Genomic DNA, 27,142 nt, shown 5'->3' on the forward strand with positions numbered 1-27,142 from the left:
AGGATATGTAGAAAGGCTGGTACATTTAGGCTTTTAAAAGCTTAAGGGTTTTTTAACCACTGTATGCCCCAGGAAAGATGCATTATTGACACAGAGCCATTACAAAGCTGGAGTTCTGTAGTCTGGGAGGTTAGACTTGATCTGGAGAGAGGTTAAGGCAGCTGCACTACATGCATCTCATTTTTTAGATGTCTGACACCCTTGGCCAGAAAGTATGCTGAGAGAGGCCAATGAAAGTAATGTTAATTTTCTCTCCTAGAAATGTGACACAAGATCACTGAGACAAAGAAAGTACGCCAGGGGTAATTTGGCAATTGACACATCAAGGCTTAGAGGCTATATTAAAAGAACTATTAGACATGTCAATTAATTTTCCTTTGCCTCATTAATGAGCATCTGAGCTATGCATCTTCTGTTTGAAGCAGCAAGTAATCATTTTTCTAGGTTCCTTCATGCTACGGCAAGTCACAGCCCTCTCGAGACACACATGAGACAGGGCATAATAGAGTATGATTATTGTTCCTAATTTCATGAGTGACTCTAAACTTTCAAATTGAAGGGAAATTTAATGTTTATTTTGAATGTTAAATGATGTCTCTGAAAAAAGGAAACCTATGCAATTCAGCATTTTTCAAAGCACCGGTTTGTTCCATACTTTTAATTTGATTCTTTAGCAGTAACTGAGTTTATCCACTAACTCCAGTCCCAGATTCCAATGAAAGCTCCAAAAGAAAAAAGGGGAAAAAAACCCCCAACAACCCATGCCCCAAAACCAAAGCCAGAGCACACTCTTTCTTTTGCTATGGGAACTATGAAGTTGCTGACAACCTTCATTAAATGCCCCAGCCAACTTCTGACATGCTCAGCAGTGAGTCTCATGACCCACAAACAGAAAGCCAATCTAAATCATGGAGTGGTTGTATTTGTCTTTTGTGTCTAGAAACCCGCTGCTGGAATTTGCTGAGTGCTTCTAAAAATGTAGCAGAAGGTTCACTGTCAAAAAGCATTGTCTTTGTAAATTTTACCTTCAAACCTTGAGCACAGCAAGCAAAAACTATTTAACAAGCAGACAAAAAACCCCATGCAACACAACCACCAAAACCTTCTATTTATCTTTTTTTTGTGATGATTTGAAGTCTTTAAGCTGAAAGAACACCAAATATGACCTGATCCAGTATGCCTTCAGGTTAAAACAGAAGCAAAATAAAAAAATAGTTAACTGTTTTAAAAAAATGTTAAGGCTACACAACTAAAACATCCCTATCATGATACTAGATTTGAAAATTAAATTTTAATGCAAATATAAGTTCTGTTATGTGTGGAACATGTAAGTTTTAGGTTGATCTTTAAGGAAATAAAGGTTATTAAAGCTGCATACTAAGAAATGGAGGCTATGAAAATACTAAGGAGGCTATGAAATGCAGAGGACCTGAGAGACTATTATTGTCTGAACTGAAGAAGAGGTTTTCAGAGTAGTCTGTATCCTGTAACCACAGTGCTCTTTCTAGTTCTAGCTTTACTTTTAGCTAGTCTAGTTAGTTTAGTTTTTTAGCTTTTTTTTTTAGTTAGTTTAGTTTTTTCTAGTCTAGTTTTAGCTGCATTTCATCAACTAAATTATTTTGGTATCTTTGTAAATCTCACCCTGACTGCCCCCTGACTTCTTGAGGCTTTTACATCCATACACTGCTACCAAACTTATGGGAATTCATAGGAAGGTGAGCGTGCTACTTTGCTGAACAAAATTAAGACTGCATAAGTGCATGTGGCCATTATGCAATGCTTTGCAATTAAATAGAAAGCTCTAGAGAGGAAGGAAGGAGCAATAAGGATCCTGCTACAAACACCTTATCAAGAGCAGTAGGAGTGGGAAAGAGCATCAGACCCATAGCACTGTTAGTCTGTCACACTGAGTTTTGACAAGGGTAGGTGTTACCATCTGAGAAAGATATGGCTGTTTTGTAGGTGCTTTTATTTGAATGACTTATGAATCATATGAAGTCAAAGGAGCACAGTGTACTAAAAGCCAGTGAAATCCTGTCTGAACCCAGACCAATAGTGAGAAATCTTACGGGTCAAAGATAAGGGAACTTTGTCCTCTAGGGTTGTGATTGTGACTGTGTATCATAGGTAGAAAATTAATAAGTGTTAATGATGATTGGAAAACTGATTGCCCTCCCCAGTTCTTCCCCTAGTAATCAGCCTTTCAGTAAGGGAAGCTAAAGCCTAAATTCAGAATCACCTCTGTGGTGACTCCTGAAGGTTATTTAAGTGTTTCTTATGTTTATTGTCTGGATGAACCTGGCTTTTGAAAAACTGCAGTATGTCTTTCAGGTATTTGCAGTTCTTGGATGAAAACTCTAAGGTTTCCAAGAAAAAGCAGAATCATATCTTTGTAAAAAGTTAAAAATAATATTTTCCATGAGTTTAAAAAACAATAAATCTTTCAACAAGGAGTGCTTTTTACAAATACGCTTTCAGAAAAATATACACAGGGGGGAAAATAGCCCAAACCAAACAAACAGAGAAGTTAATTTGCATGGTAAGTTCAATACCTGCCAACTGTTGTTTATCAGAGAGAGCAAACTAACAAGTCTTTTGTTCTGCCCCAATGCATTATTCTTCTGTTTTGGAAGCTTTGGTCTGATGTCTCCTGAACACTGGAGTTTATTTCTTAGCCAGGTATCTTAGGAAGGCAAAGTATATGCAGCAAGGCTGTCTGTCTGTCTTCCTTAGTAACTTCTGATCCTGTCGGCCAAGAGGGGTAGAAAGGAATTACCTCAGCTGCTGCCTCCACAGAGAGAAACAGTCCCAACCTACTAGAAAGTCACTTCCCTTCTTCCTAAAAATCCTTATTTTATGAGTGAAGTCTCAGAACTGTCTTTTAGATTTTTTTTTTTTAAGGAATTGTGCATGAGAGGGGGTGCTAAGTGGTGTAGTACTTCTTTATATTTGAACTGAAGGAACAAGCTTATTGACATCTTTAAAGTGTGTGCTCCTTCTTTACTCTTGAGCAACTAATCTGGTTAGGGGTGTCAAGTCCAAAATAAGCTAGTGCCCATTAAATATTTGACTATTTTCTTTAAAAAGAAGCATTTTAAAATAACAGCTTTTTAAAACAAATTTAAAACAACCAGCTTCTCTTGATTGTTCTTTTTCAGTCTGACAAAATTGCAGTTACCTAGGAGCCACATCAAAATCTCTTTGAAAATGCAAAGTTCCACATGGATGTTGATTAGGTATCCATTTTTACAAGTCAGATTTTTTTCTTAAAGGAATGTGTCTTTTTTGCATCTCAATTTTCTGCTCTCTAGTTAGATAAAGCTTTTTCTGGTGATGCTGATGTCTTAGGCCAGAACACTATGCTATCTCTCTCTCTCTCTTCTCTCCGCAGACGCACAGATGTGGCTGGGTTGTTCTTTTTTTTCTGTGACTTTTTTGGAAGGCCTAGAGTCCTTGAAGTACCCCAGCATCCTTTACTTACCCCTCTGCTTCTTGTTATTCTCTGATACTGTTGTTTCTCATGGTGACACTGTTTTGTGTTCTGGCACAAGCTGGAGTCGCTTAGTCACATCTGGGGTAGGAGTTCTGAATGTGTCTGAGAGGAAAAGCACCCAAAGGAAAACATAGACCCAGAGCTCATTTTTATCTAAAGCACACAGAAAAATCATAATGAGCTTATTATATTGTATTTTTGTTATTGAAAAACAACATTTCTAACTGGAAAAGGATAGCATCTGTCTCATTTTTGAGCTTGATTTGTTAGTTTTGGGGTATTTTTTATGATTTTAGAGATGTGTATTACTGTGGTGCTGTGCAGTAATTAGCAGAAAGTTTTAGAATTTCTTAGCATCAGGCAGAAAGCTTTGCTTCTCATAGCAAATGTCCCCTTTGGGAAGGAAGTTTCAGATGAAGAGCATTTCACTGGATCAATAGATGACACCAAGAGAAAAGGAAGCTGGCATTTGTCTTGCCGTGTCTTACATGCAGCTATGGGCTATAGAGGAAAGTATGTTATCTAGAGATTGCCTCTGATAAGGGGATATCCCTCAAACTCCCAGTGCAGCTAGCAATCACACATTGATTTTTGAGAAACAAGCTGTAGCAATTTTTAAATTTCTGTTTCATACTGTGGAACCAGAAGAATAAAGCTATGCCTTCACACTGAAGGAAAATTTGTGAAATTTCTTTCCGAAGGCAGCCAGGCAGCCTATTATAACACTACCTGAACACCTTGAACACAGCTAGTAGCCATTGTGTAATACAGTATAACAAGTGGGAAGGAGAGCACTGCACAAGGAATTACACAGTTTTCCTCCTTTCTTTTTCCTTCTTTCTTTCTTTCTCTTTTTCTATTTTTTCTTAAAGGCAGAAGACCTGATTTCTGTAAACAACCCCCTAAAGGTACTCCCCCACCAATAGCAGCCCACTGTAAAATGGATAAGGTCCTCATTATGTATCCTCCATGTCTTGATCATAATTTCTTATCATGGTTGACATTCTGGTCCAGTTATATCAGGTACATTTTGTGTAAGTCCTTTAGAAGACCAGGATAAAACCCTGCTGAATGCAGGATCATTTTGCCTTGGGCAGAGAGTTAGTCAAAGTGCACATAGTTCAAGGTGGATTTCTAGTCAGATTCTGCAGTACTGGGACATTCTGAAAGAAGTATTTTTGAATTGAACATAGCTCAGAAGGAATTAAATTAGTTCTTTAATGCATGGTTTTTCTCCAGAGCCATCAACACAAATTACTTTCTAAAATAGGCAGCAAATATAATAACACAGCATTAAACTGAAAAGAAAAAGTTAATACTGTTATTACGTGATGCATTTTGTTTCACTAAATTGTATGGATAATTTCCACCATAATTTCAGTGGTGTTTACAAAGATCTTTTAAAAATATTTCAGTTTAACTTATCCTATGACTGTGTTTTTCATAATGTAATTGAATTCAAGATATCTGTACAGTATCGCAGTTTTCTGAGATAACTGTTTAATGGTGTTGTTTCTGAGATAACTGGTAAATGGTGATTTAAATATAATAGTGTCCTAGAGTATTCTGCACGTGCACATAAGTAATGTCTTTTTTAAGGCTCTTAAATATTTAATTAAGCTGGCCTAACATAGGTTTACCTCTTTGAGAAAACATGTTGTACTAAAGCAAAAACATTTTCTTAATATGCTGTGTAATAGCATCAGTCGTCTGCTCAAACCTGAGATTGTTCTCTTTCATCAAACTGTGAAGAAGAGTTCTTCCAAAATTGTAATAGTTATATTTGGAAAATGTGTGCCTCGTAAATACTCTAAACACTGCAAGCAATTTTCTGTTTGTGAGATTTCTTTTTTTAATGTATTACATTTTGTTGTAGTTTCATTAATTGCCTTGTCTGGTCATGTTTAAATCTACAGGGATTTATTTTTAACTGTATTCTAATTGGTGTTACGTGGGTCACGTCATACTTCATTCTCTTCATGGAGGCTAGTCCTGGGTCAAACACTTCTGTTCGTGAACACATTGCTGCACAAAATAATAAAAATCAAAGAGCTCTAATTGATAAAAAGTAAAAAAATAATTTCTAATGTCAAATTTCTCTAAATACATGTTCCATTGTTCCCCCAGACTTCAGCCATTTCTTTTTTTTCTGCCTAGTTCTTCCTTGTAAATTTGCTATGAAAAAGAAAAGGTCATTTTTGTCAGGTCAGTACAGAAGCTTCTGGAGATCTGACTGGAATTACACTAATGGTGTTTTAGAATCATTTTTAGGCACAAACGTACACCTATAAATTAACATTTTTTTCTTTCTTTTTATCTTTACACCCAGCTATTCCTACCATGCATAAGTATTATAAATCTGCACAAGAATTGAAAGATGCATTTGGTTTGAAATCTCAATGCTAGCACTTACACATACATACAATTTAATTGTGGCAAGAGACGCAATGCATGCAGGAATTCAGTTTTTGTTTCGTCCTGTCACTGTGAACGCCAGACAGAAGTCAAAGGGCTTTAACTCATGGCTTGACTGTGTTTGTGTAAGATGAAGTTTCATCACTGTATGGCCAGACCTTTGGGAAGAGGTTCTTTCTGAAATGGAGGGCCATGGTGCGTTGTGTGTCTTCTGCCTTCTCTGCCCACGAGTCTGTTCATTCTCACTGAAGGAAGGTGGCTGTTTGTTTCCAGCTGTAAAGACCCATGCTCCTAGCATGATGCTGCTGCTAATTAAGTACAGGATGGAAAAGATCAAAGCTTGTGCCTTTCCCCTCCCCCCCACCATTTTTTTTTTTTTTTTTTTAAATCCACTCCACAAGGCTGTTCCTTATTTTGATGTTTCATCTCTCTCTCTGCTACAATATTTTTTGATAATCTCACCTATTTGTTTGGTGGAGTTTCAACTGGTGCTGGATTGCCATTTTAACTTGGCAACTTCAGAGTCTTGTTTCCCAATGGCCTGCCAGCTAAATTGGTGTGTTACAGATGAATGCACAGCTCACAGATGGTGTTTGAGTGTTTAGTGGCTCTCAGAAGTAGATATGTATTTGGTCAGGAGGAAGATTGCATTTTTCCTCCAGACAGAGCAAATGTCCTTGGGGATGTTTTCTGTGTCAAGGTAGAAAACAGTTCCACACATCAGGTACAGGGGACTCTGCCTAGCTTAGACACAAGTACTACCTACAAATATATATGTATTTCTTTTCTTCTGGATAGGGTACAATGCTCTTATTAACGTAAACAAGAAGTTTTAAATCTTGATTCTCCTGAATGTCTATAGAAATTCTGAGTCTAACATTTCACTTCCTGTAGTTTTCCATTTCTTTAACTGGGCTAAGCTTGAATGTTACCCTGCAAACTACTTCCCCAGGTCCTAAACACTGTTTTATTGCTCATGCAGAAGATTGAGAATTCAGCATTACTTACTGGGTGAATAGCTTTACAGATAGTGCTGGTTTTTTTGAGATCTATACCTCCCCTGACATCTTGCATCCTCCCCTGTGTGGTTTGTGCCTTTTTCTCATTCATTCATTGTCATCTTATTTATTTAAAGCAGTCAGAGGGCAATAAGTAGGGGAGGAGTTACATGCTTTCTTTTGCTTCTTGACTGGCCTAGTCATGTCATGAGGATGAATAACAGAGGCTGTCTACTGCCTTTTGTTCCTTTCTAGAATGAAATACAAACCAGAGCTGCTTAAAAGTTCTGAAAGCTGCACTCGAGTTTCCTCACTTCATGTTTGTACCCATCCAGAGCTGGAAGCAGCCAGACTGGAATATTTTGACAAAGTCTGTTCTTGTAAGATTTCCAGACTGTTTTGCCAAGCCACTAAGCTCTTGAAAATGCAGTTAAGCATGAAATAGGCAAAGTTTTAGTTGCTTACCTAAACTGCAGCCATGATGATAATAATTTGGGTTTTTGTCATTTTTTGCTTTGTCATTGTCAGATGCCGCTCAAAGCTGAAATGTGCAAAGCTTTGCCAGCTCTCTACAAGGAGCCACACTGTCCTCCAGCACTATTGCCACTCTGCTTAAATTTTGTGATTCTTTCTTCCTCCAGTGCTTTCTTCCCCAGCTGGGTAAGAAATCTCTTCTTGTGAATGTCTCAGTTAATTCCCTCAGGAAATTCTTAGTTAGCTAAAGTCAGGAGATGGGCTCCTCTGCCAGCCTAACACTGTTGGGTAAAGGGACTGCTGAGGACATGAATCTGCCACTCTTTGCCAATATTCTGTTGTCGTAAATTCTTTTATAGCGAAAGCTAACTGTCCACCATCTTCAGCCTAGCACAGTAATATCCAGAGGAATATGAAGTTGTCAGCACTTTCTTCCCATCCTCTTTAATGAATATTTCTTACCCCACTGACCCAGAGTGTCCCCTTGCCCAGTACAGAGGAGCATAGTGGTTCCTCCAAGGCTACAGCTGTGCCAGCACATAACCCCACGAGTGTGTTGTGGGGAAAGTTCAGCTGCTGTGTTTGTTCTGGCTCTTGGCTATGCATGTAATGCAAACACACCTAAGCTGTAGCTGATCCAGAGTTTGCTGCTTGCTGGCTGTCTCCCATGAGCTGGCACAGCCTGGACCTTGGAAGGAGAGCAGCCACCATCGGCCTCCTCCTCCTCCTCCTCAGCTTGGTGGGGCAGCATGGGTGTTTACAGATGCAGTCATGTACCCGTGTCATATTCTTTGCAATAAACAAAAACAGTTATTGCAGTTATTGGATTAATCTTGTTTCCTATTTCACACAAATGTTTAATTCCTAAAAGCCCTGCTTTTGGATTTTGCTTCTGGCTGTTTCTTTTTCCCACCACAGCTGCACCTTAAAAAATAAATTTGTCATGATTTCCAGCATTTCTTCTGTATCATGACTTTGGGTTTTTCAGTAAGCAGTAAGTCAAATTCTCCTATGAGCATTTGTATGTTGAGGAACTACCTAATGTCTCCTCAGGTCTTTTGTGACCTCTCTCACAGCAGATAGCCCCTAGGTAGCCCTTGTAAGTGTTTGTGGTACCTGCTTTCTTGGTTGCTTGCAAACTGAAGAATATGAAGCATAGGTGTGTCCTGGGAAGAGCTAGGGAAAAACAGTGCCTCCATCCTTGGCAAATGCTCTCCCTGGTTATATTCACTTTGCATACAAATAAACAAAAAAGTAATATTTGATTAGGAATCCAGTGGATAGAATAATGGACTGTAACTCAGCAGACCTCAGTTTGCAGCTCTGCCGTTGGCTTATTGGGCAAAGTCATTTGTGTCATCACCATACAGACTGGAATAAAGACAATTTCTTTGTAATGCAGTACAACCCTTGAAAAAGAAAAATATTTTGCAGAGGAAATAATAATAAAATCCTTCTAACAATAATAAAATTATGTGTTTTATGTGTATGCTTATGTAGTGCACAGTGGAATGAACCATATTCTCTTCTGCTTCATACTTCATCAATGGTGCTTTGAGCTGGTTACCATTTGATGGGTTACATGTATTAGTGTACTCATTTTAGATATGCCTTCAGATACAGGTGTGACTTTACTCTGAAAGTGCTAGCATTTCATCGTAGTAACACTGGGCAGCATTTCCTGCATCTTCATTTCTGTTGATAACCCATAAAGGACTTAACACTAAGTTTAAATACCTACCATTTAGGGTGGTGGTGGGGAGGGGTCTTTTTTATTTGTGAACTGGGTAAATGTGTTGCACTGACTCTTGGGCTGTAAGGACTCTATGATTCCCTGAAGGCAATTTGCATAAACTAATATGTGTCTGCATTTCCTCTTTAAATCTTCTCTGTCTGTATGGGTGACAAAGAAACATTTATTTTGCCTTATTTTACGCAATGTAAATAATAGATACATTCAAGATAGATCCTGAATACCTCAGCTGGTGAGCACCAGTGTAGCTCTGGAGTAAGCAGGGTTGCATCAGCTGAGGATCTACCCCGCCATCAGTTCTAAGTGCCAGCCTTGCAGTGCATTATACAAATGTTCACCGTAGTTTGTCAGCAACAAAGCTGTCACCCGACAGTACACACTGCCTTCTATCAGCCATTACTTTTCTGTCATCATCATCAAGTGCAGCTTAAGAGAATCTGTGCATCGTTTCTTTCCTTCTGAACAATTTCCATAGAAATAATTGACCTGCTTTTATGGTAATTTGGTCTCTGCTGTTTGTTACTGCAGCATTTCCCAAGGAAAAATGCAAAACTAATGCCCTAGAACAAAAACATTCAGCCAAATTACTTACCAGTAATCCAAGGAATCATGGATAAATCCATTGCTCAAGTGGCTTCTCATTTGGAACTTTATATAGTTTGCACCCAAGGGTTAAGGTTTGGTTTTTTTGTGGGTGGAGGGCTCGTTTTGTTTTTGAAATGTAATACTCATGCTTTCTGCCCTACAGCAACTTTATATAAATCTCTTCTGAAAACTATATCTGCCAGCACTGTCACTCCACCCCCAAGCTTTTACTACTAACACCAGCTAAAAGTATTTAAAGGGACCGTTTCCACTGTTTGGTGCATTTCATTTCATGCTTCTGCCTCTTCCTTTCTTCATTTTTCAAAAAAAGTCAATAAGAGAGGTCATTTAAGACTAGTGTTTTGAAGTGGCAACCAGTAAACAGCCTTCCAGCATGATTAATGAGTACTCAGGAACAGTTTCCTGAAACTCACAAGTGAGTTGGGGCCAACTGAATTTGTTTTAAAATAAATGAAGATATTCCAGTTATGGGCTGGGACTTTCACTGAGTCACTGTGTAGGCTACGTTTTCCACCAGTTTCTACCACTGGCTGATGGTGCTCATGTCAAGGTATTGCACAGTCACAGGGAAATACAAGCTAGCCCAGAAGTGACAATCAGAATCTGGACTTCCAACAAATTAAAGTGCTTAACTCCACTTTAAGAGTGGGAAATTGCGATCAAGGCATTTGATGAAAATAATGAAGTCTTAAAAAGGATAATTGCTGTTACAAAAATAAAAATGAATGTTGTTTGATTCTACCCAATGGACATATTTTTCTTGATTTCTTTGACTGCCAGCAAGCTTGGGTTTCTGTGGAGTTTCTGGGCTTCTATTGCTTTTTTCAGAGGAAAAGTGTAGCTAAAGAAAAACATCATGGATGCTGCCCTGCTGGTTTAAGCAGAGTCATTCTGTGAAAGGCTTTCGGATTTGATAAGCGTGCACATTCTGAATTTCTCTACTTTTATTTATAAGTTTGTTGAGCAGATGGATTCCCATGGCTGACAGAGCTAGCATTTCAGCAGGGATGACACAGCTCACAGGGGAAGACACCAGCTCTCTTCTAACCTCTTGAAAATGGAACTAGTCTGTGGAGCAACAGAGTGATGGAAGCACATATTGAATATTTTCATTGCTACCTAAACCTTGGGGAAGTTCCATGGCCACACTTTGTATGATGCACTCACGCTGCGTACAGAATCATCTTCCACACCATGAGTGACAGAGCTGGAGCCAGCGTGTTCATGGTGCTCCTGTGAAAGTACTGATTGCATTGTGAGGTCCTGCTGCAGTGGGCAAGGGGTTTACTCGCCTTCCCAACCCAGTGCTTTGGTCACCAGGATTTATCACTATTTCTGGTGCTCCAGGACTGCTGTGAATGAAAGAGGATTGAATATTTTCAGTGCTCTGAGTTGTATGCTCTTCTCCATTTGTGTGTGGGGGGTTGGAGGAAGGACTTATGTTCTTGAAATGTTTTGCAGGTGTTCCATTGAATATTTTGCTCTGGTGTTGCTTATTTGGAGGTAGCTTCAATTAGTAAATTGAGACTAAATGACCTAGTAGTATATGATTCTTACATAAAATTAAGTGTTGAGCTAAATCCAGGTATTTTTTTTTTAAATATAAATGGTTACTTGTGCTCTTGGCACAGAAATGAAGATTGGCAGTGATCCCTCTAGGATGTGGATTTCTGACATGGGTGAGGCTGGGTGGAACATCTATGTAATTCTGCTTGTTTGATGAAGGATGAGATGAGTATTGTGAGCTAAGATAGTATTTTTTTTTTCCCCAAAAATAAACTATTTGTTCTAAAATGCAGTGTGGTTAATCCTGCCCTATTAACTTTTCTCAAAGAGTGAATTCTTTAAGAGTAAATTTTGATGGAAGCTATTAAGGATGAAAAAAATTTCTTCATATGAAAGGAAGTGTAGTGCAATCTAGCTGCAGAGTTCAGAACATTTAGAATTCCATGGTTATTGTAGTATAATACCACAGTCAATTATATTTCTTATTTTACATTTCTCTTTGTCTCTTTCTCACACAAGCCTAGACTATGAATTCATAATGTTAATGAAATGAGTTGTGATGTTCCTGTAGGCTGCTGTGGGAAAATAATTACAACATGAGGAAGGTCATTCATGATGTGGCTCTGTCTCTAAAGTAGGACTTTGTGACTGATTACAACATAAGCAAAATGGACTGCAATAACTTGAAAAGAACTTTCAAAACCCCTGCCAGGTCAACCTACAGTCACTGCAAGAATCAGCTTTCTCAGCCCGACAGATTTTCTGTGAGAATTTTTAGTTATTTGTACTTGAGGCCTTTAGTGACCCAAAACCTATTTTTTGGTGTTGTGCCCCTGACAACTTGTCCTCTTCTTCTCCAACCATGTAACTAAAGTCTGAGCCTTCTCATGAACAAAGGGGCTGGCTGAGAGCGTGCTATCTCCTCCACAAGTGCCCTGCTCAACACTGAGGATCTGGAGTAACATGGTGCCAAGGCTGGTCTCAAAATCCTGCCTAATGCCTGGCAGGTTTGGGGGATTTGTTTTTCCTTCTCATTCAAAACTAGACTAAATGCAGAAACCTTTTAAGTTTCTTCTCTATTACTATTAACAGTTCTCTTTGTGATTGCTAGAGAAAAAAATGTACACAGCTACTTAAGAAATATGCGTAGACAGGAAAGTTCTTTAAAAGAGCACAAAATACAGTGCAAGTATGTCTGTCACTTCTTCTTCAGTCACATGCTACACTTTAAAAAACCAGCATGTTTTCTTCCACAAAAAGACCTTTATGTTTCTGAACTTTCAAAAGCCTTAATCGATATAAATTACAATTTAATCACGATGACATCATATTCAGTCCTAGAGTTGCGCATCTCAGCTGCTTAGTCATTTAAATCATTGGAAAAAAAGCATAGCAGTTAGAAATTTCAAAAGGTCAAAGAAACTACTGTCTTTTCAGCTTTGAATCAGCTGTGAGACTCCAGTTTCTGGGAAACATAATGCCAAGGCTGCATCTCAACATCTCATTTCCTCCCTCCATCTCCTTTGAAGCACTACAGTAATTAGTTTAAAGGGAAAATCACATCACACTTATGTGGCAGAATCCTTCCTTTACAGTACAAGTACCTTTCTATTTTCTCTTTTACATGAAACTAAAGAGGCGTTTTAGCCCACATTGTGTCCTGAAATATTTGACTGAAGTGCTCTTACCCAAGTTCCAAAAAGCTGTTCACAGGTTTTCAATAAAATTAATACTCTTCAGTACTAATATGACAACTGCTTTTACCATTTTCTCAGAAGGAAAATAAATGATAAAGTGTTCCTCAGAGAACAATTTGTGAGAAAAATTAAAATAAAAATGAAATCAAAAGGCTTTCAAAAACTTCATTTTAAATGTGATTTGTTGTCTTTGTAAAAGTGGCAGCATGAATTCTGGAAGGAAGACACCTCTCACCTAGACTGCCATGGATAAGACTTTTTTTTTTTTTTTTTTTAATGTCAGATGTATTGTTTAATCAAAAGTTGTGATCAGAACCTGTGCCACATTATCTGTACAGCAGAACTCTGCAGTCTTTTAGCAACTGCTGCTCCCTGTATGCTTTTACTAGTTACTCTTTGTTTTGTTTCCATGTATTTCTAGCTGCCATTCTGCTGCTGAAGTCAAACTGTCCAGGCAGGTTGTCGAGCGTTTCCATTTTGTGGTGTACACAGCCTTTTCGGAGCTGGGAGCCACACGCTGGTGCTCCAGGGACTTCTGGCTGCTCGCACTGCTGGTAGTTTTGCTTTGGTTCCTGAGGCTTTACTTGCATTATCTGAGCCAGTGGCTCTTCCTTTGGACCATCTCAGTTCCTGTTGCAAAGTAAGTCCTGCTACCCTCTTTCCTCTGTAAGGATATTTCTCTTAATAGCTTGATTCAAAGCAGGTGCTTCGCAATATGAAGAGATTGATGGCTAAGATCACACTGAGAGCTCAACATGCAAGCTCTGATAGGCCTCCTTGCAGAAACTAAGAGAACAAGGGCTGCATCCAGAGTCCATTGGTCTGATATGTAAATGTGCATATCAGGTGATGGTGTTAGTAAGGTAAACTTTAAGCCCAGAACATGACGTGTCCATTTGTGAGTCTTGTGTCAGGCTTACCTCTCTCCCATCTGAGATACTCAGCAGGTTATGTATCTTCCAGAAGAATAATTTATCATTTTGGATAAAGTATTTCAAAATGCCTAGGGAGTGCACAAAACTGAAGAAGCATCTGAATCATATTTCATGCTACCAAAGTGATCTATGAGTAAAATACTTGTGAGAATTTAACTTTGATATATCAGTTTTACTGTGAGTACTGCAATGAGTTGACATATTTTAACTGTATAATACATTGACTTTAGCTCAGGAATTAGACTTCTCTAGAGTGTTGCAGGAAAATCATTGCTTGTCATTACCTGGCATGAAAAAACCCAAAGATGGAGTACAAGTCCACTAGGTGATATATGCCTGACACTGTTCATGTTTCTGTGTGGTTGAGAAGGGTTTTGCAGAGCAAAAATGTTCCATCATGCTTAGGAAAGGCAATATTTCTCTGATAGAAACCTTTGTTTTCTTTTATTCACCTTAAAGCATCACACAACCTGAATCAGTTAGTATGAGCCAGTAATATGCAACTCTCTGACCAAAGGTATGGTAGTGGTATTGATTATTGGCTGAAATTTGAACAAGGTGTCTGAGCAGACTCTGGACAGTTCTATGTATTGTTAAGGTTGTCTTCTAGTTCTTAATGCAAAGCCAGCCATCTCTCACTTCTGGCCTTGCACAGCCCCTGTCAACTTAGCCAGCTGGCACTTAAACTTCTGGGAGGCCAAGCATCGAGAGCCTGTGAAAAGAAAGGAAACTCAACAGAAGGAAGCAATGCATGAGAGAGTGGTGGTCATGTTCAAAGCCACTAGTCACAGCTGTCTCAGGCAGTCAGCTAGATAGAGGATAATGGTCTCAAGCCAAAATGCCCTGGATCAGCATCCCAGTCTGTAACTGTGTATCTGAACAATGAGACTGAGCTGAGCACTCTCTAGTCCTAGCAAATGTACTGGTAGCACTCACAGGTAGGGAACAGAGTGAGAATCAAACCACTTCACCTCTGGTTAGGAGCAGAATTTGAGCATTTCAATAGGACTGACATTTTTGCCTCAAATTTCATCATCTGTGTGTAGCTCACAATAACACACTGTTCCTGTCTCCTACAGAGCCAGCAAACTTGCTCATGGCATGAGCTTTGCAAATCCCACCATCTCATGGTGGCAAGAAGGACATTTCCAGTCACTTTAGGTGTGCTAACAGCTGTGTCTTCTATAGCACACCTGCTTTGTGCGAAGCCCAAAGGTGCTGCTGTGCAGAGATGGGTGAGCTCCTGGGGCCTGTGTTTGTGTTGGTGTATCTGGGAGGTAACACCTTCCAACAGCCCCTCCTGAGCAATCCCTAGAGCCTGGATGTGTACCCAGTGAACTCAGAGTCAGAGGGCATCCAAGTGTGCAGAGACAGGAGGAGGAGAAAATTCTACTTTTTTGAGTGGCTTCATACAGTCTTTGGTCAGAGTGTTGTTACCCAGATAGAGATGCAACTTTACAACACAGCATGTGTGATTCTACTTTCTTTCAATGGCTTGCTCAGGGGCACAGACAAACTCTCCTTTTTCTTTTTTACAGATTCCAACTCCTCCCTCACACTGTGGAACTGTGCTACCAGAACTCCTTGCTGCACACCAGTGAAGAGTTGGCCATGGTTGTGGTGGGACCCCTAACCTTGAACGCAGGGCTGCTTCTCATGGTCCTGATCAGATGGGGCTGTCAGCAGCTGTTTGACTCATTCCCTTCCTTCTTGTCAAAGTTTATCATAGCTATGGGATTATGGACAGTGCTAGACCCCTTGGCAGTTTTTGTAGTGGATTCGTTCCTGGGGGTGAGTCACTTAAAATAACTTGGACATGAGAACTTGATGTAGAAGTTTGTTTTATTCACTGAAAGATATGAAATTCCATCCCTGGCAATGAAACATGAAAGTTAAAAAGAAATTAAATAATAATGTTATGCATTACCTTTTTATTAACAAAATTCCCATCTAATGGAGTCACTGTGTTTCTGCATAAAATTAAGAGCACTGTACAAGCCATATTTGGAGGTAAGAAAGTAAATCCACTGCTGGAGTGATTGCATCTGCTTTGAAAAGAATTACTGCAATTTTGGATGTTAATGGGGATGGTTTAATGAGCAATCCTGATTATTAACGTTTCAGATTTTTCCAAGCATCGAAACAGACAAAATGAAAAGATAGAGGTTATCATGCACTTCTCTGACATGCAAGGTAGTTAATATAATTTACTGGCACACCTAAAAAGACTTGTGAGATGGAAAGACAGACATCTTTCAGGAGAAAGTTTCATCATATGTAAAAACAGGACAGCAAAGTTCCCAGCTCTCTCTGTGCCTGTGCACGGTCTGTGTAGCACAACTGTACTTGGGTGGCTGCAGACTTTCATCACATCTGAGATAATGCCCAGTATCCCAGAGCACACATTTCAAATTTGGGTCTCACTGTGTATGTGACACAGGCTCCTTTCAATGGTTACAGGATGCTGAGAGCTTTTCTGGGGTTGTGGTCTTGCTCCTCTTCTGCTCTTGCTGGTCTTCAAAAGTCATCTATGTCTCTGTTGCTCACTGCAGATCATGCACTAATCCACAGGTCTTGTTGTGGATCAGGTTTTCTCAGGTCTCTTGGTTCTTTGTCATCTAACCTGTGCTCTGCAGGTGATTTTACCACTCTTTACACATTGTTTTCCATTGCAGTAGTTTTGAAAGTTAAAATTTAGCTCTTCAAGAAATTTAGTTGGAGCTCACTTGAGAGGTAATTGTGATACTTTAAGCATGTGGCAGCACTCTCTAGTTTTCACTTGGACATTTTGCATGAATTTATTTATTTTTAAATTTAATGATGTAAAATATGCACAGAATTGAATTTTAATTGTAATTATTTGGAATAAGATTTTTTTTTTTCCTTAAAAGAAAAAGATGTATTTCCTCAATTATCAGGGTAGGAATACTGAAATATTTAAGTGGATTTTTTTTCTCCCTTCTAATACTGGTGTATTCATAAAAACTGGAAGAGAGGATGAGGTCTGCCTTACCTTTTCACACGTGCATTGAAAAAATCGTTGCCATTGACTTCAGTGGAATTGTGCTCAGCTCTACACAGACTGGATTACTTATCAATTTCAAATAGCACGTGGTCAGGGGAAAATGTGAGATACAAGTAAAAAAACTTAGTTTTTCATTAAAGTGTTAAAAATGTACGCACTCCTCTATACTTCATATTGAAAATTTGGCAGTCTTAGCCACCAAGATTATCTTCGGTAGAAACTCATTTGTTCAAATATTACACAATATACTGTATGTATCCTTTCCAAAATGAAACTATATCTCTTACATGTGTTTTCATTATTGCATTTGTAATTTTTTTTTCTCTTGGCATTCTTTCAGCAGCTATTTCAGATTTGCTTGCCAATCTATTTTAGATCAAGCCTTTTTAAAATATTGTGTTGTGGTAATATGAGTTATTTTAGTGCTAGAATGTATTTTAGTATTCAAAATGGCCTTAATACTTATGAAAGATGACAGATAGCCCTGGAGACAAAGGTTTCTGTGTTTACTAACTAATGTTTTTTATTGTTAAGGAAAGGCTAGAGAGCAGTCGCATATTTGGGGGGGGGTTCAAGTCAAAGTCCAAAATGCTGTGTCAAATGTGCTAGTTCAGATTTGATTTACTGTCAGCTTGTAGAATGATGTTCCAGGGATAACACTCCCATGCAGCTCAAGTTCCAGTTCTGTCAGAGCTCTCCTGGGACCTCACTCACTTTGTCTGTCTGTGGCTTCCAAAATGCGGACAACAATAACACCTCTTTGGCCACATGGATGGGTGTCATTATGAAAAACAGGAGACTCTGCAACAGGCTCACATGACCACCACGTGTGGTGGTGTGATAAGTACCTGAGAGAGATGTTGACAAATGTTATTTAAGCTATTTAAAATGAAGACACCTTTATTGGATTATGTCTTTGAGGACCACAGAAGGTATACAGATTGACAGAGTATCTTTGTTAGGAAAAAAAAAAAGATAGAAAAGTAAAGTTCTCCCACACCACTTTTGCTTTGCCAGAGAGAATTGCTTGGATAAGAGAGAAATTTATTCTTATTTGCCATTCAGACTTTTGCTTCTCTGGAGGAATGTCGGGACGTGACTGCTGTGCAGAGGATTTTCCTTGGTAGACAGTTGCTTCAGTCAGAAAGCAGTGTCAGCAGACACTTTTTTTTTACTTTTTTTTTTTTTTCCATCAAGAGAAGATGGGACAGGGAGATAGAAGAGAACCTGAGTATTTAATTCTTTTTGTAATAAATATAGATAGATCCAAATTAGTGACTGGTCTTTACATGTCATTATCCGTCTCCTAGGAGCTTCAATTTCCATGACAGAGATGTAGCAGTGTTTGAAATGGTGACAAAAGAACAAAAATGTACTCAAGCATCACAGTCCTTCTATAGCTGGGCTGGTAGTTGTCATTCCCTTACTATACACGTCCTTGCAAAGGTAGCCAGAAATGTGCAGGAAGTTTTGGTGCTTCCTAAGGGTTAATCTAGGCAAATTGCTCAGAAAGGTTCAGGCTTCTTGAAGCCTAAAGGTCACAGATCCTCTCTGAATGAGGGACACTGGACTCTTTGGTGATGCAGTTTCACATCCTTGCAAAAGGTGTCAACACGATCTGATATGGATAGGGCTGTCACCCTGTGACTTTAAAAAGGCAAAAGTGGAGAGAGGAATTTATTTTAGTTCAGAGCAGTAGAAGACCCATGATATGTAGTTGAATTCTTCTAAATTGATCCAGCAGAGGGCAATAATATGTCAATACAGTAGCTAGTTCTTTAGAACTAGATATGAAAAAAAAAGATAAAAAAGGAAAATAATAGATTTTTGGAAAATAATTAATTCAATATTGTGTGTCCTTGGTCATCACATAAAGGCAAATATCAGCCTCCTTCCCTTGCCACTTGTCCTGAAATACACTAAGAGATTTCACTTTGAGTATTTTCAGTGTGACATGGGTTTTGTTCAATAAGCCACCTCTATATCATTAATTTTAATTGTACTAAAATCAGACAAAATAGTTTATTTCACATCTTGTGATTAATTTAAAATTCGCTCCAGCAGAGTCCTAAGTTTCAGGCTGTGTGCTCCACAAATTACATTTAAATCCTTAGTATGCAGAGATTAATGTTCTTTTGTCTCAATAGTCTAATCAGGTGTGATATTTTTGTATGCTGATTTTTTCTCCATGACAGCGATTTGGGAACAGTGTAGAGAAACCCATTGCTGATGCTGCAAAACTCTCCTGGGTGTTTCTACGAGCAGGGGAGTCAGGAGTTCCTGGTGCATTAATCACAGTGATGCTTTATACCATCCTGTTCATGGTCTCATCAACAGTGTTGTACCTGTATTTTTTAAGGTATGTCTTTTAATCTCATTATTCACGTGGGATATAGCCTAGGATCGTGCCTCTTCTCCCCTCAGATAAAATAAGGTGGCATCAGAAAAGATGTATCAGTGTCACACACCCAGAGCCCAGAACTGCAGATAATCAAGGAGGGGTTTGCTCCTGCTTAACTTTTAATGCACTGGGATTGCTGGGCAGAACAAGTCAGAGACGGAGTCACTTATTTCCTTAGCAGGAGCACAGTTGATATCATGAATTTCATAGACTCTAGAAGCCTCTGCTTCTTTGGCTTCAGGCAATTGTGCCTATGAAAGGGCTTAAGCTGTAAAGTGTGTGTACCTTTCATTTAGATACTTTGGAAGATGTTGTCTTTAGCCTTACAAGAAGGGGTTTTGTGAGAAATAGGAAAAATTTCAGAAAGCTACATATGATGAGAAGTGCAAAATCTCTGAATCTGCGGTGGCTTCCAGAGCCTTACAGCCTTTTGATGATACAGGATTTTTGACTTGTTGTGACTGAGTCATCATGACAAGATTTAATCCAAATAATGTTTCTGTGACATTAACCCATTTTCTAAACTCAGTTCCTCATGAAATTTGACCAATTACCTTTCTTGTCAGCTTTCTAGTGCAGGACAGGTGTGAGACACTGAAAATTAATTAGATAGATTGTTGAATGAAAAGGTGTATTTTTTTTCCCTGAGTTGTTTATGATGCAGTAGTGTTCACCCAGTGATGAATATTGGCAAGCACCAATAAAAAGCCACATGCAAAGGCAATTTTCAGGCAAGTGTAAGAGCAGAAAAACTCAGCATACGCCCTCCACCTGACTGTATCATCCTTTGGTCCCCCTTCCACAAACTTGATTGCATCAGGCAGAAAAAGATAAATGGCAATCTAAATTTCTGCAAAGTATTTCAGAGCTCCTACATTCCTGGGAGCTGTACACAACTCCAATGTACTGGTAGTCTAGTTAATTAGTTTTCGAGACGTTAATGCCTTCTTAATCATTGACTTAATAGTTTTGAATAGCTTCATAAGTTTTAGCTGCTGTCGTTTATTACTCAGGAAAATTAATTTAAATTAAAACATTTGTAAGGCAGGTTTTTATGAGAATATTACCAACATCTTCATTGTCTGGGGAACAGGTGCAAGATCATCAAAGGTATCTTTCCTTCTGGATCAATTTTCCCGTAATGTTTTCCAATAAAGGGGTGGGGGAATAATGTTACTAGGGGGAAAAAAAGTTGTCTTAGCACAACACATTTTAAAAATGATTCATAGCAAAATACAAAAGCAAAGGGAAGACAACAAAATCTGTTACAGTGCATAAGGTCTTTGAAGTTCTTTGCTTGATAACAAAAGGAAACATTTTGAATACCTGAGTCTGTGCAGAGTAAAGTTATATAATGAGCTTCTGCAATTGTATCACCTTTCTCTTCTTTGAACATCTACAGCCAATGCCATGGGAAACTTGGACCTAGGTAGGACTCTTGAGCAGCACACTGTCAGCCCAATAATGATAGAAATGAAACCTTTTAAAATATTTTTAAGGATAACATTTCTGCATTTCCTAACACTGTTTCCTGAATATTAACATGACAGCATTTGCTTTCAGGAGAGAATAGTACTGCTGCCAAGGCAGTAGCATCTCTTTGTGTGAATATTTCTCAGACGCCATATCTCAAATATATTCAAGTAGAATGTTGCTCAGCACAGAAAATATATATTTTTAAAATAAGCATCCACCACATTTTTCTCTTGTAAGGTAAACCAATATAAATATTGAGGGATACCTTCTGTGTCTTAAGACTCCATTCCACAGGAGAGACTTTGGCTGTTGGATGAAGGACATGGTGCTATTTGCTGGAATTACTCAGCTTTTTTTTTTTTTGCCATTAAACAGAAGTGTTTGACAGTGTGTAAAAGAAGGGATAAAAACACTGAACCCACATGAGCACCAAAGCAAGCAGGGGAAGTGTCTGTTTCTGCCACAGATAGAAAGCTTCATGGCAGCACCAGTGAACAGCCAGGAAGCTAATGAAATAATGGGCAGGGGTTAAGTAGCAGTAAGCATCTATTTGTGTCTTTATAAACTAAAGCACGTCAATAAATCTGGTTCCCCCTCTGTGTCTTGGGAGTCTGTAGTGCAATAGCATGGGGAGATATTCTAATTACTTTTTGGAACAATGAAGTGGCACTGGTTGCAATTCCTTCCTTTTAATTCTACTAGACATTAGAAACAGATAGTAGTTTTTTTGTGAAATGTTTTCTGCGCTGTGACAAAATCCAGACCCGTCTGAACGAAAAGTGTCTGGTGGAAAGCGTATGAATTTCCTGGTATTGAAACATTTTTCAGGGAAAAGCTTCAAAAATCTACATTTTTCAGTGTTAACAGCAAAACTGGTTTTGTATTTTCAATGGTGGTTTCCCAAAAAAGGATGAGAAAGGCTCAAGCTAAGATGTAATAAATTGTTTTAAACCACTAGAACTACCCTCTAATTTTTGGTTTGTGAAATTCTTTGAATGGCCCATTTTTTAATCAGACTCTGGGTAGGAAATAATTTCAATGTTTTTCAGTTCTTTCTGATAGGTAAATAAATTGTAAACAAACTTGTACGGTATTGTACTGGTTCTCATATATCTAGAAAACATGATCTGTGTTTTGTTTTTTTTTATTGTATTAGCAATAAAAATAACTATTCTCATGCTTATAACAAGGTATATTAAGGTATAATAAGTGTTTTATTAGTTTTCATCCTAAAGAAAAGAAAGCAGGTAACATTAGCAGGCTGAGTACTTTTGGACAAAAGCAACAAAGCTGAAAGACAGGCTTCATGATTCTTAATTAATTCAAAGTTAATTATATTGTTTATAACCATGTGCTTAAAATCTTCATATAGAAAATGTTTATGGCAGCAAATAGACAGTAATTTAACTGCATTAAATTTTACTTAATTTGAAATAAGAATGTTGCATTAAGTGAGCTTAAATAAATGGCAAGGTCTTTCTCTTGTTTAGCAAGACAAGTGGCAAGCCATTTAAATTGCTGACCTGGAATGTCAAACACAAACACCATGGAATAATATTGCTTCAACATGAACAGAAGGTCAGAAAGTTCACCAGCTTAACTGCTAGTTTTTCAACCAAGCACAAGATAATTCTAAATTATGAGTAATTTCTTGCAAAAATATATCTATTTATAAGACCAGTTGATGTAGATCCAGAGACTGAGAGAAAAACTTTCCTTTAAAGATACAGTGGAGTTTGATAAATTACTACATAGAGGGTACTAGTTATGTAAAAAAAGAATCTCTCTCTTCTCTAGTGTGTTTTAAGCTACTTTAGTATCCTACTATTTAGCACTGATTTGTATTTCACACTTTAGAGCATCTTCTATTATTTCTTGATAGCCAGTTTGTTTATATTCCCAGACTACCTATATCTTGGTTAGATGATCTTCTACCTACTCTCCCCTTTTGGTAAGAGAATCCCAAAATGACATCTTGGAAACTACAGTAAATTTAGGGCTGCAGCTTCAAAAAAGAAATGTTTCAAAAAAGAAGGGTGGGAAAAAAAGTACAGAGAGAGCCTTTGCAGCAAAGCCTGAGATATAAATTGCTAATCTGATGTTGAAACAGGCTGCCAGATTTTGGAATCAGAACAGCTACTTCATCACAGAAACTCTTGGATATGGTGCTTGACCTTAAGGTACACATTCTCCTTTGAAGAGGGAGCTGGAGCTCCTTCCAAGATCAAGTTGAAAATTGTCTGTTGGTGCATCTCCTTATTACTGTTCCATGCTAAATCTCAGTTGTGGGCAAACTTGTACTAAGCAGCTTATTGAATGTGCTGCTCTGCACTTTCTGTGAGCAGCGTGAGGTGTGATGTAGAGCTGATGTGGATGTGAACTTCATTCTGGTTTAGCTGAACAGCTGTCTGCCTCTCCCAGTCACACGTTGCTCACCACATACAGGCCAGTACAAGGGTAAGGACAAGAACTGTCGCTGGTGCTGCTGTGCATGAGAAGGGTGAGAGTTCAGAGGGTCTAAGGAGTTATGCCTGTGCTTCTTCTCCCACCTGATAAGAAATGAAGGACCTGAACAGCCCCACAGAAATTCAGGCATTTTGTTGGCTGCAGTGCCACAGTAATCCATGCACTTCTCATGATTACTCAGACAGTCTCTGGGAAGGATGAAAATATTGAAACTGGCATCAAGAAACAGCTGAATTGGAGTAAAACATTGTCTTGGAAAAGGTTACAAAAGAAAATACCTCAGTTCAATATCCAAAACTCAGATTCCAGACTTTCTGATTTCAATTTTCTGAACCCCTGTTTTTTGAATAAAAGTAGAATGAAAAAGAGATTAGTTGAAGAGGATCCATTTGAATCAAACAGCAGTGTTTTGATGTTTTTAAGTTCATTTTAGGCTAAAAATGTAACACCAGGCTTTTACAAAAGCCCCACAATATTTCTTGGTTTCACCTACATCAAGAAATGCCACACAGCAAGACTTTCTTGTGGTAGAAAATTTTACTGCGTAGTGCTTAGTCAATTCCTTACCACATAACAGAAAAACAAAGCCAACAAATGAAATTAACTTTTCTAACTTCAAGAGAAGTTTAGATTGTATAGGCTTCAGGCTTGGGGTTGAACAAAAGGGTGAGCGGCATCCTTCTATATGATGTGGTTTGCCCATTATTGAACCCTGGCACAGCAGGACTTCCATTCATGTCTAACCATACTACTGGAACTAGTTACCCAGCCCAGTGCTAAGGACAGACATTGGACATTCTGTAAGGGAAGGAAGATCAGGATCTTTTTTGGAAGTCAATATCTTTAAATTATCAAATTAAGTTGCTGTTTACATTTATGTGATTTGATTCAGGTACTGTAAATTCTCCAGAGGGTTGGGGAGGGCTGTATGTTGGAGAACTTGTGGGAAAGAAGCTTTTTACTCATGGGCAGAGACCATGGCCATGAAGGAACAACCAAAACAGAAGTCTACAAAAGAATGACTTTTTTTAAATTTTATTTTCTTTTCATTGAATCTTTTTGAAGATGAACCAAATATGTCATTTCTATCCTTAGGCTACATAGTGAAGGTTGGCTGTTGGATGTATTTCAACGTATTCATGGTGAGGAAGACACATTCTTTGTTCCACTGGACTTGGAGATTTCCAGTCAGGAGCTGAGCTACATTATGAAGAGGGCTGAGCAGTGGAGAGGAATCAATGGTGAAAGACGGATGGTGAGTGGTAAACAGAGTCTGAAAAATGAGTTTGTGATCCAAATTAATGCTTTGTATTTCTTGGTGTTATTTAAAAGAATCTAGATATTAAAAAAAAAATAAACAAATTAGGGTGCTTCATTGAATGGAGAAGCTAAGAAACAGCATGTTCAGGAGAATTTTGTGACATTGCATGTGCATTGCCTGAACATCCTGAGGGGTTACAATCTGCTTAGTAACCAAAGGCCTAGAGACATCACTGATGTCAAAAATTATCTGTGACATCTGATGGTTCTTGACTGGGTCTTAGAGATTTACTACTGGTTTAATGCCAGTATCATCCCAGATAATTTCTCAGGCAGCTCAGCAAACTGGGGATTTCCATGAATAAATAGAATTCATTCCTTAGGAGGGCATAGGTGAGGCTGCCCTGAGAAGGGGGTGTGAGTTTGGTCAGTCAGATATGACAGCCATGCTCTTCTCCCTGGCCCTCTTCCTCCAGGATTGCCCAGAAGAGTGGGCTAAGTTGGAAATTTGTAGGGAAAGGTACTCTACTTTAGTTATCAAAATAATTCCTCTTTCTTTTCTGTTAAGCCCCTAGCATCTAGTCCCATATAAAGACCTTAAACTGTGATGTATAGGAGATACATTCTGTGTTTGAAAAGGGTCCAGTGGTGGAGATGCCATCCACAGATGAGGCTTCTGGTCATAATTGTCTTCAGAGAATTGAAAATAGCAGAAGTAACATGGTCAGTAGTCCCTGAGGGACATGGTTTTCCTTCTGTGAAGGACTTATTCTTCCTTGCTTTCTAGCTTTGTATCAGTGTTCTTAATTCCCATAGGATTAATTTACAAAACAGCTCTTATAAAATTCATAAAGTGCTCATCACTTTGATTTATACATCTGTGAATGCCTCTGTGTACAATGCTTTTTTTGGTAACTCTCCTGCTCCAATGTAAAAAAAGAACAGATTCCCGATAGGAAGGAAATTAGTCCTCTAAAGCATGTATGAGTTGTTTTGTTTTTCTTTTCTAACCCTCTGGAACAAGGGACTTAAGATTAGGGTCTGCAGGTTTTTCAAATCTCTATAACTACCTCTGAAAGATCAGCAGTTTATATAAATATATAGCCTCAGTTGTCACTGTTATAAACATCTGCCACAGCTGTAATTATTTTCCACTTTTTTTTTCCCTGTGATGACAGTTTGGACCCTGAAAGGAAAAACTGAATGAAAAAGCAGATACTCAGTAAGCTTAATTTTTGTGGGAAAGTGTAGAGCACCACATGGCATTTCAGCAGAGGGGAGGGAAAAGGTTTGAAAGAGTGAATGTGCTTCTGCAACTACCTGCCTCAGACATTCCCACTTTTTGTACAGATAGAACTAATTTTGTTTTTCCCAATAAGTAAAATAAGTTTTTTTGGGTTTTTTTTTGTACTTCAAAACTTTCTGCAATAAGTCAAAATATAACCACTGGCAATTGGTTTCTATTATCTTTGTTACAAGTTAAGTAAGGTCACACAAATAATACATGTAGTGGACCAAATTTTCTATGCCAGGACCACCAATGGCATATGGAAAAAGTGGCAAATGAGGAAAGTACAAAAAACTACATTTCTCTTTTAAATATTGAATAAATTTCTAATGATATTTCCAGCATATCATTTCTTGCAGCAGAACAAAAAGGGCTGAATAAGGTGAAAAAAAAAAAAGAAAAAACAAGAAGAGTGTGAGGAAAGGAGGAAGTGTTCGGGTAAAGACAAATGGAAAAGAATGGAAAGAAAAATTACTTTTCTGTATACAAATAGTCTGTGTCTGAATGGAGGAAACCTGAATGGGTTGTCTACTGCTACAGTAAGACAAATTTCAAGAGACAGAACACTGAAAAGCATGACCCATAGTTATAGACACGTGTAAGTGCCTAGTTTTGCTCCTGGAACACAGCCTACCATGCATGAAAGGCCACACTGAAATGTGGAACCTTAAGTCTGATATCCTTTAAAATGGACCCAGCCTCAGATGGATCCAGAACCTCAGAGGGTGCAGTCAGAATAGAGGAAAGAATCCCAGTGCTACACAGGGAACAGTACATTTCATTCAACAAAGCAAAGTGATGCACAGTTTTGTCTTTAGTAAAGTCCCTAAGTTTCTGGTTCCTGTTCTGTCTACGTATGCATTAACCTCGTGCCTTTTCCTTTACATCCAAAAGGCATGATATGTACTAAGCAAAAGCCAGGCTGTGACACTGTTAAACATTCCTGTTCTCTGGGGGACATACTGGTGCAGACTATGTGATGTAAGAAGATACGAACAATGTGGAAAGGGCACAGGATTTTGCATCACTGGCATCTCTAGAGATGATCTCTACCATCTACTGCAGTGGTCACAGGATCTGCCTCACAATGGGGAAAATTTGTGAGTGGAGACTACTGTTCAAAACTCCTGAATTATCAGTACAAAACACAAATACTGTGAAAAATAAACAAAGAAACAGTCTACAAAAACCAAAATCTTCCCATTCTCTTCCTTTTTTTTTTTTTTTTTTTTTTTTTTTTTTTTTTTTTTTTTGGTATTATTTTGATGAGAAAGGGAACTATTAATGGAAATGTTGTTAGCTCTTCGGCAAATCTAGTTTTGTAATAAAAACTTGCTCCATTCTGGAAA

The 27,142-nt window shown here is 38.4% G+C and overlaps 1 protein-coding gene across 1 annotated transcript in view; it reads left to right on the forward strand.

Annotated features, from left to right (window-relative positions):
• LOC131575522 (uncharacterized) overlaps nucleotides 1-27,142 on the forward strand; it is a 159,514-nt gene that overhangs the window by 92,011 nt on the left and 40,361 nt on the right. The window contains exons 12-15 of the mRNA XM_058831109.1: nucleotides 13,364-13,582; nucleotides 15,416-15,668; nucleotides 19,098-19,261; nucleotides 24,341-24,500. Of these exons, the coding sequence (XP_058687092.1) occupies nucleotides 13,364-13,582; nucleotides 15,416-15,668; nucleotides 19,098-19,261; nucleotides 24,341-24,500 (796 nt within the window). The remainder of the gene's footprint in view (nucleotides 1-13,363; nucleotides 13,583-15,415; nucleotides 15,669-19,097; nucleotides 19,262-24,340; nucleotides 24,501-27,142) is intronic.

The sequence above is a fragment of the Poecile atricapillus genome, chromosome 2, assembly GCF_030490865.1.
Source record: "Poecile atricapillus isolate bPoeAtr1 chromosome 2, bPoeAtr1.hap1, whole genome shotgun sequence".
In the NCBI taxonomy this organism is placed as follows: domain Eukaryota; kingdom Metazoa; phylum Chordata; class Aves; order Passeriformes; family Paridae; genus Poecile; species Poecile atricapillus.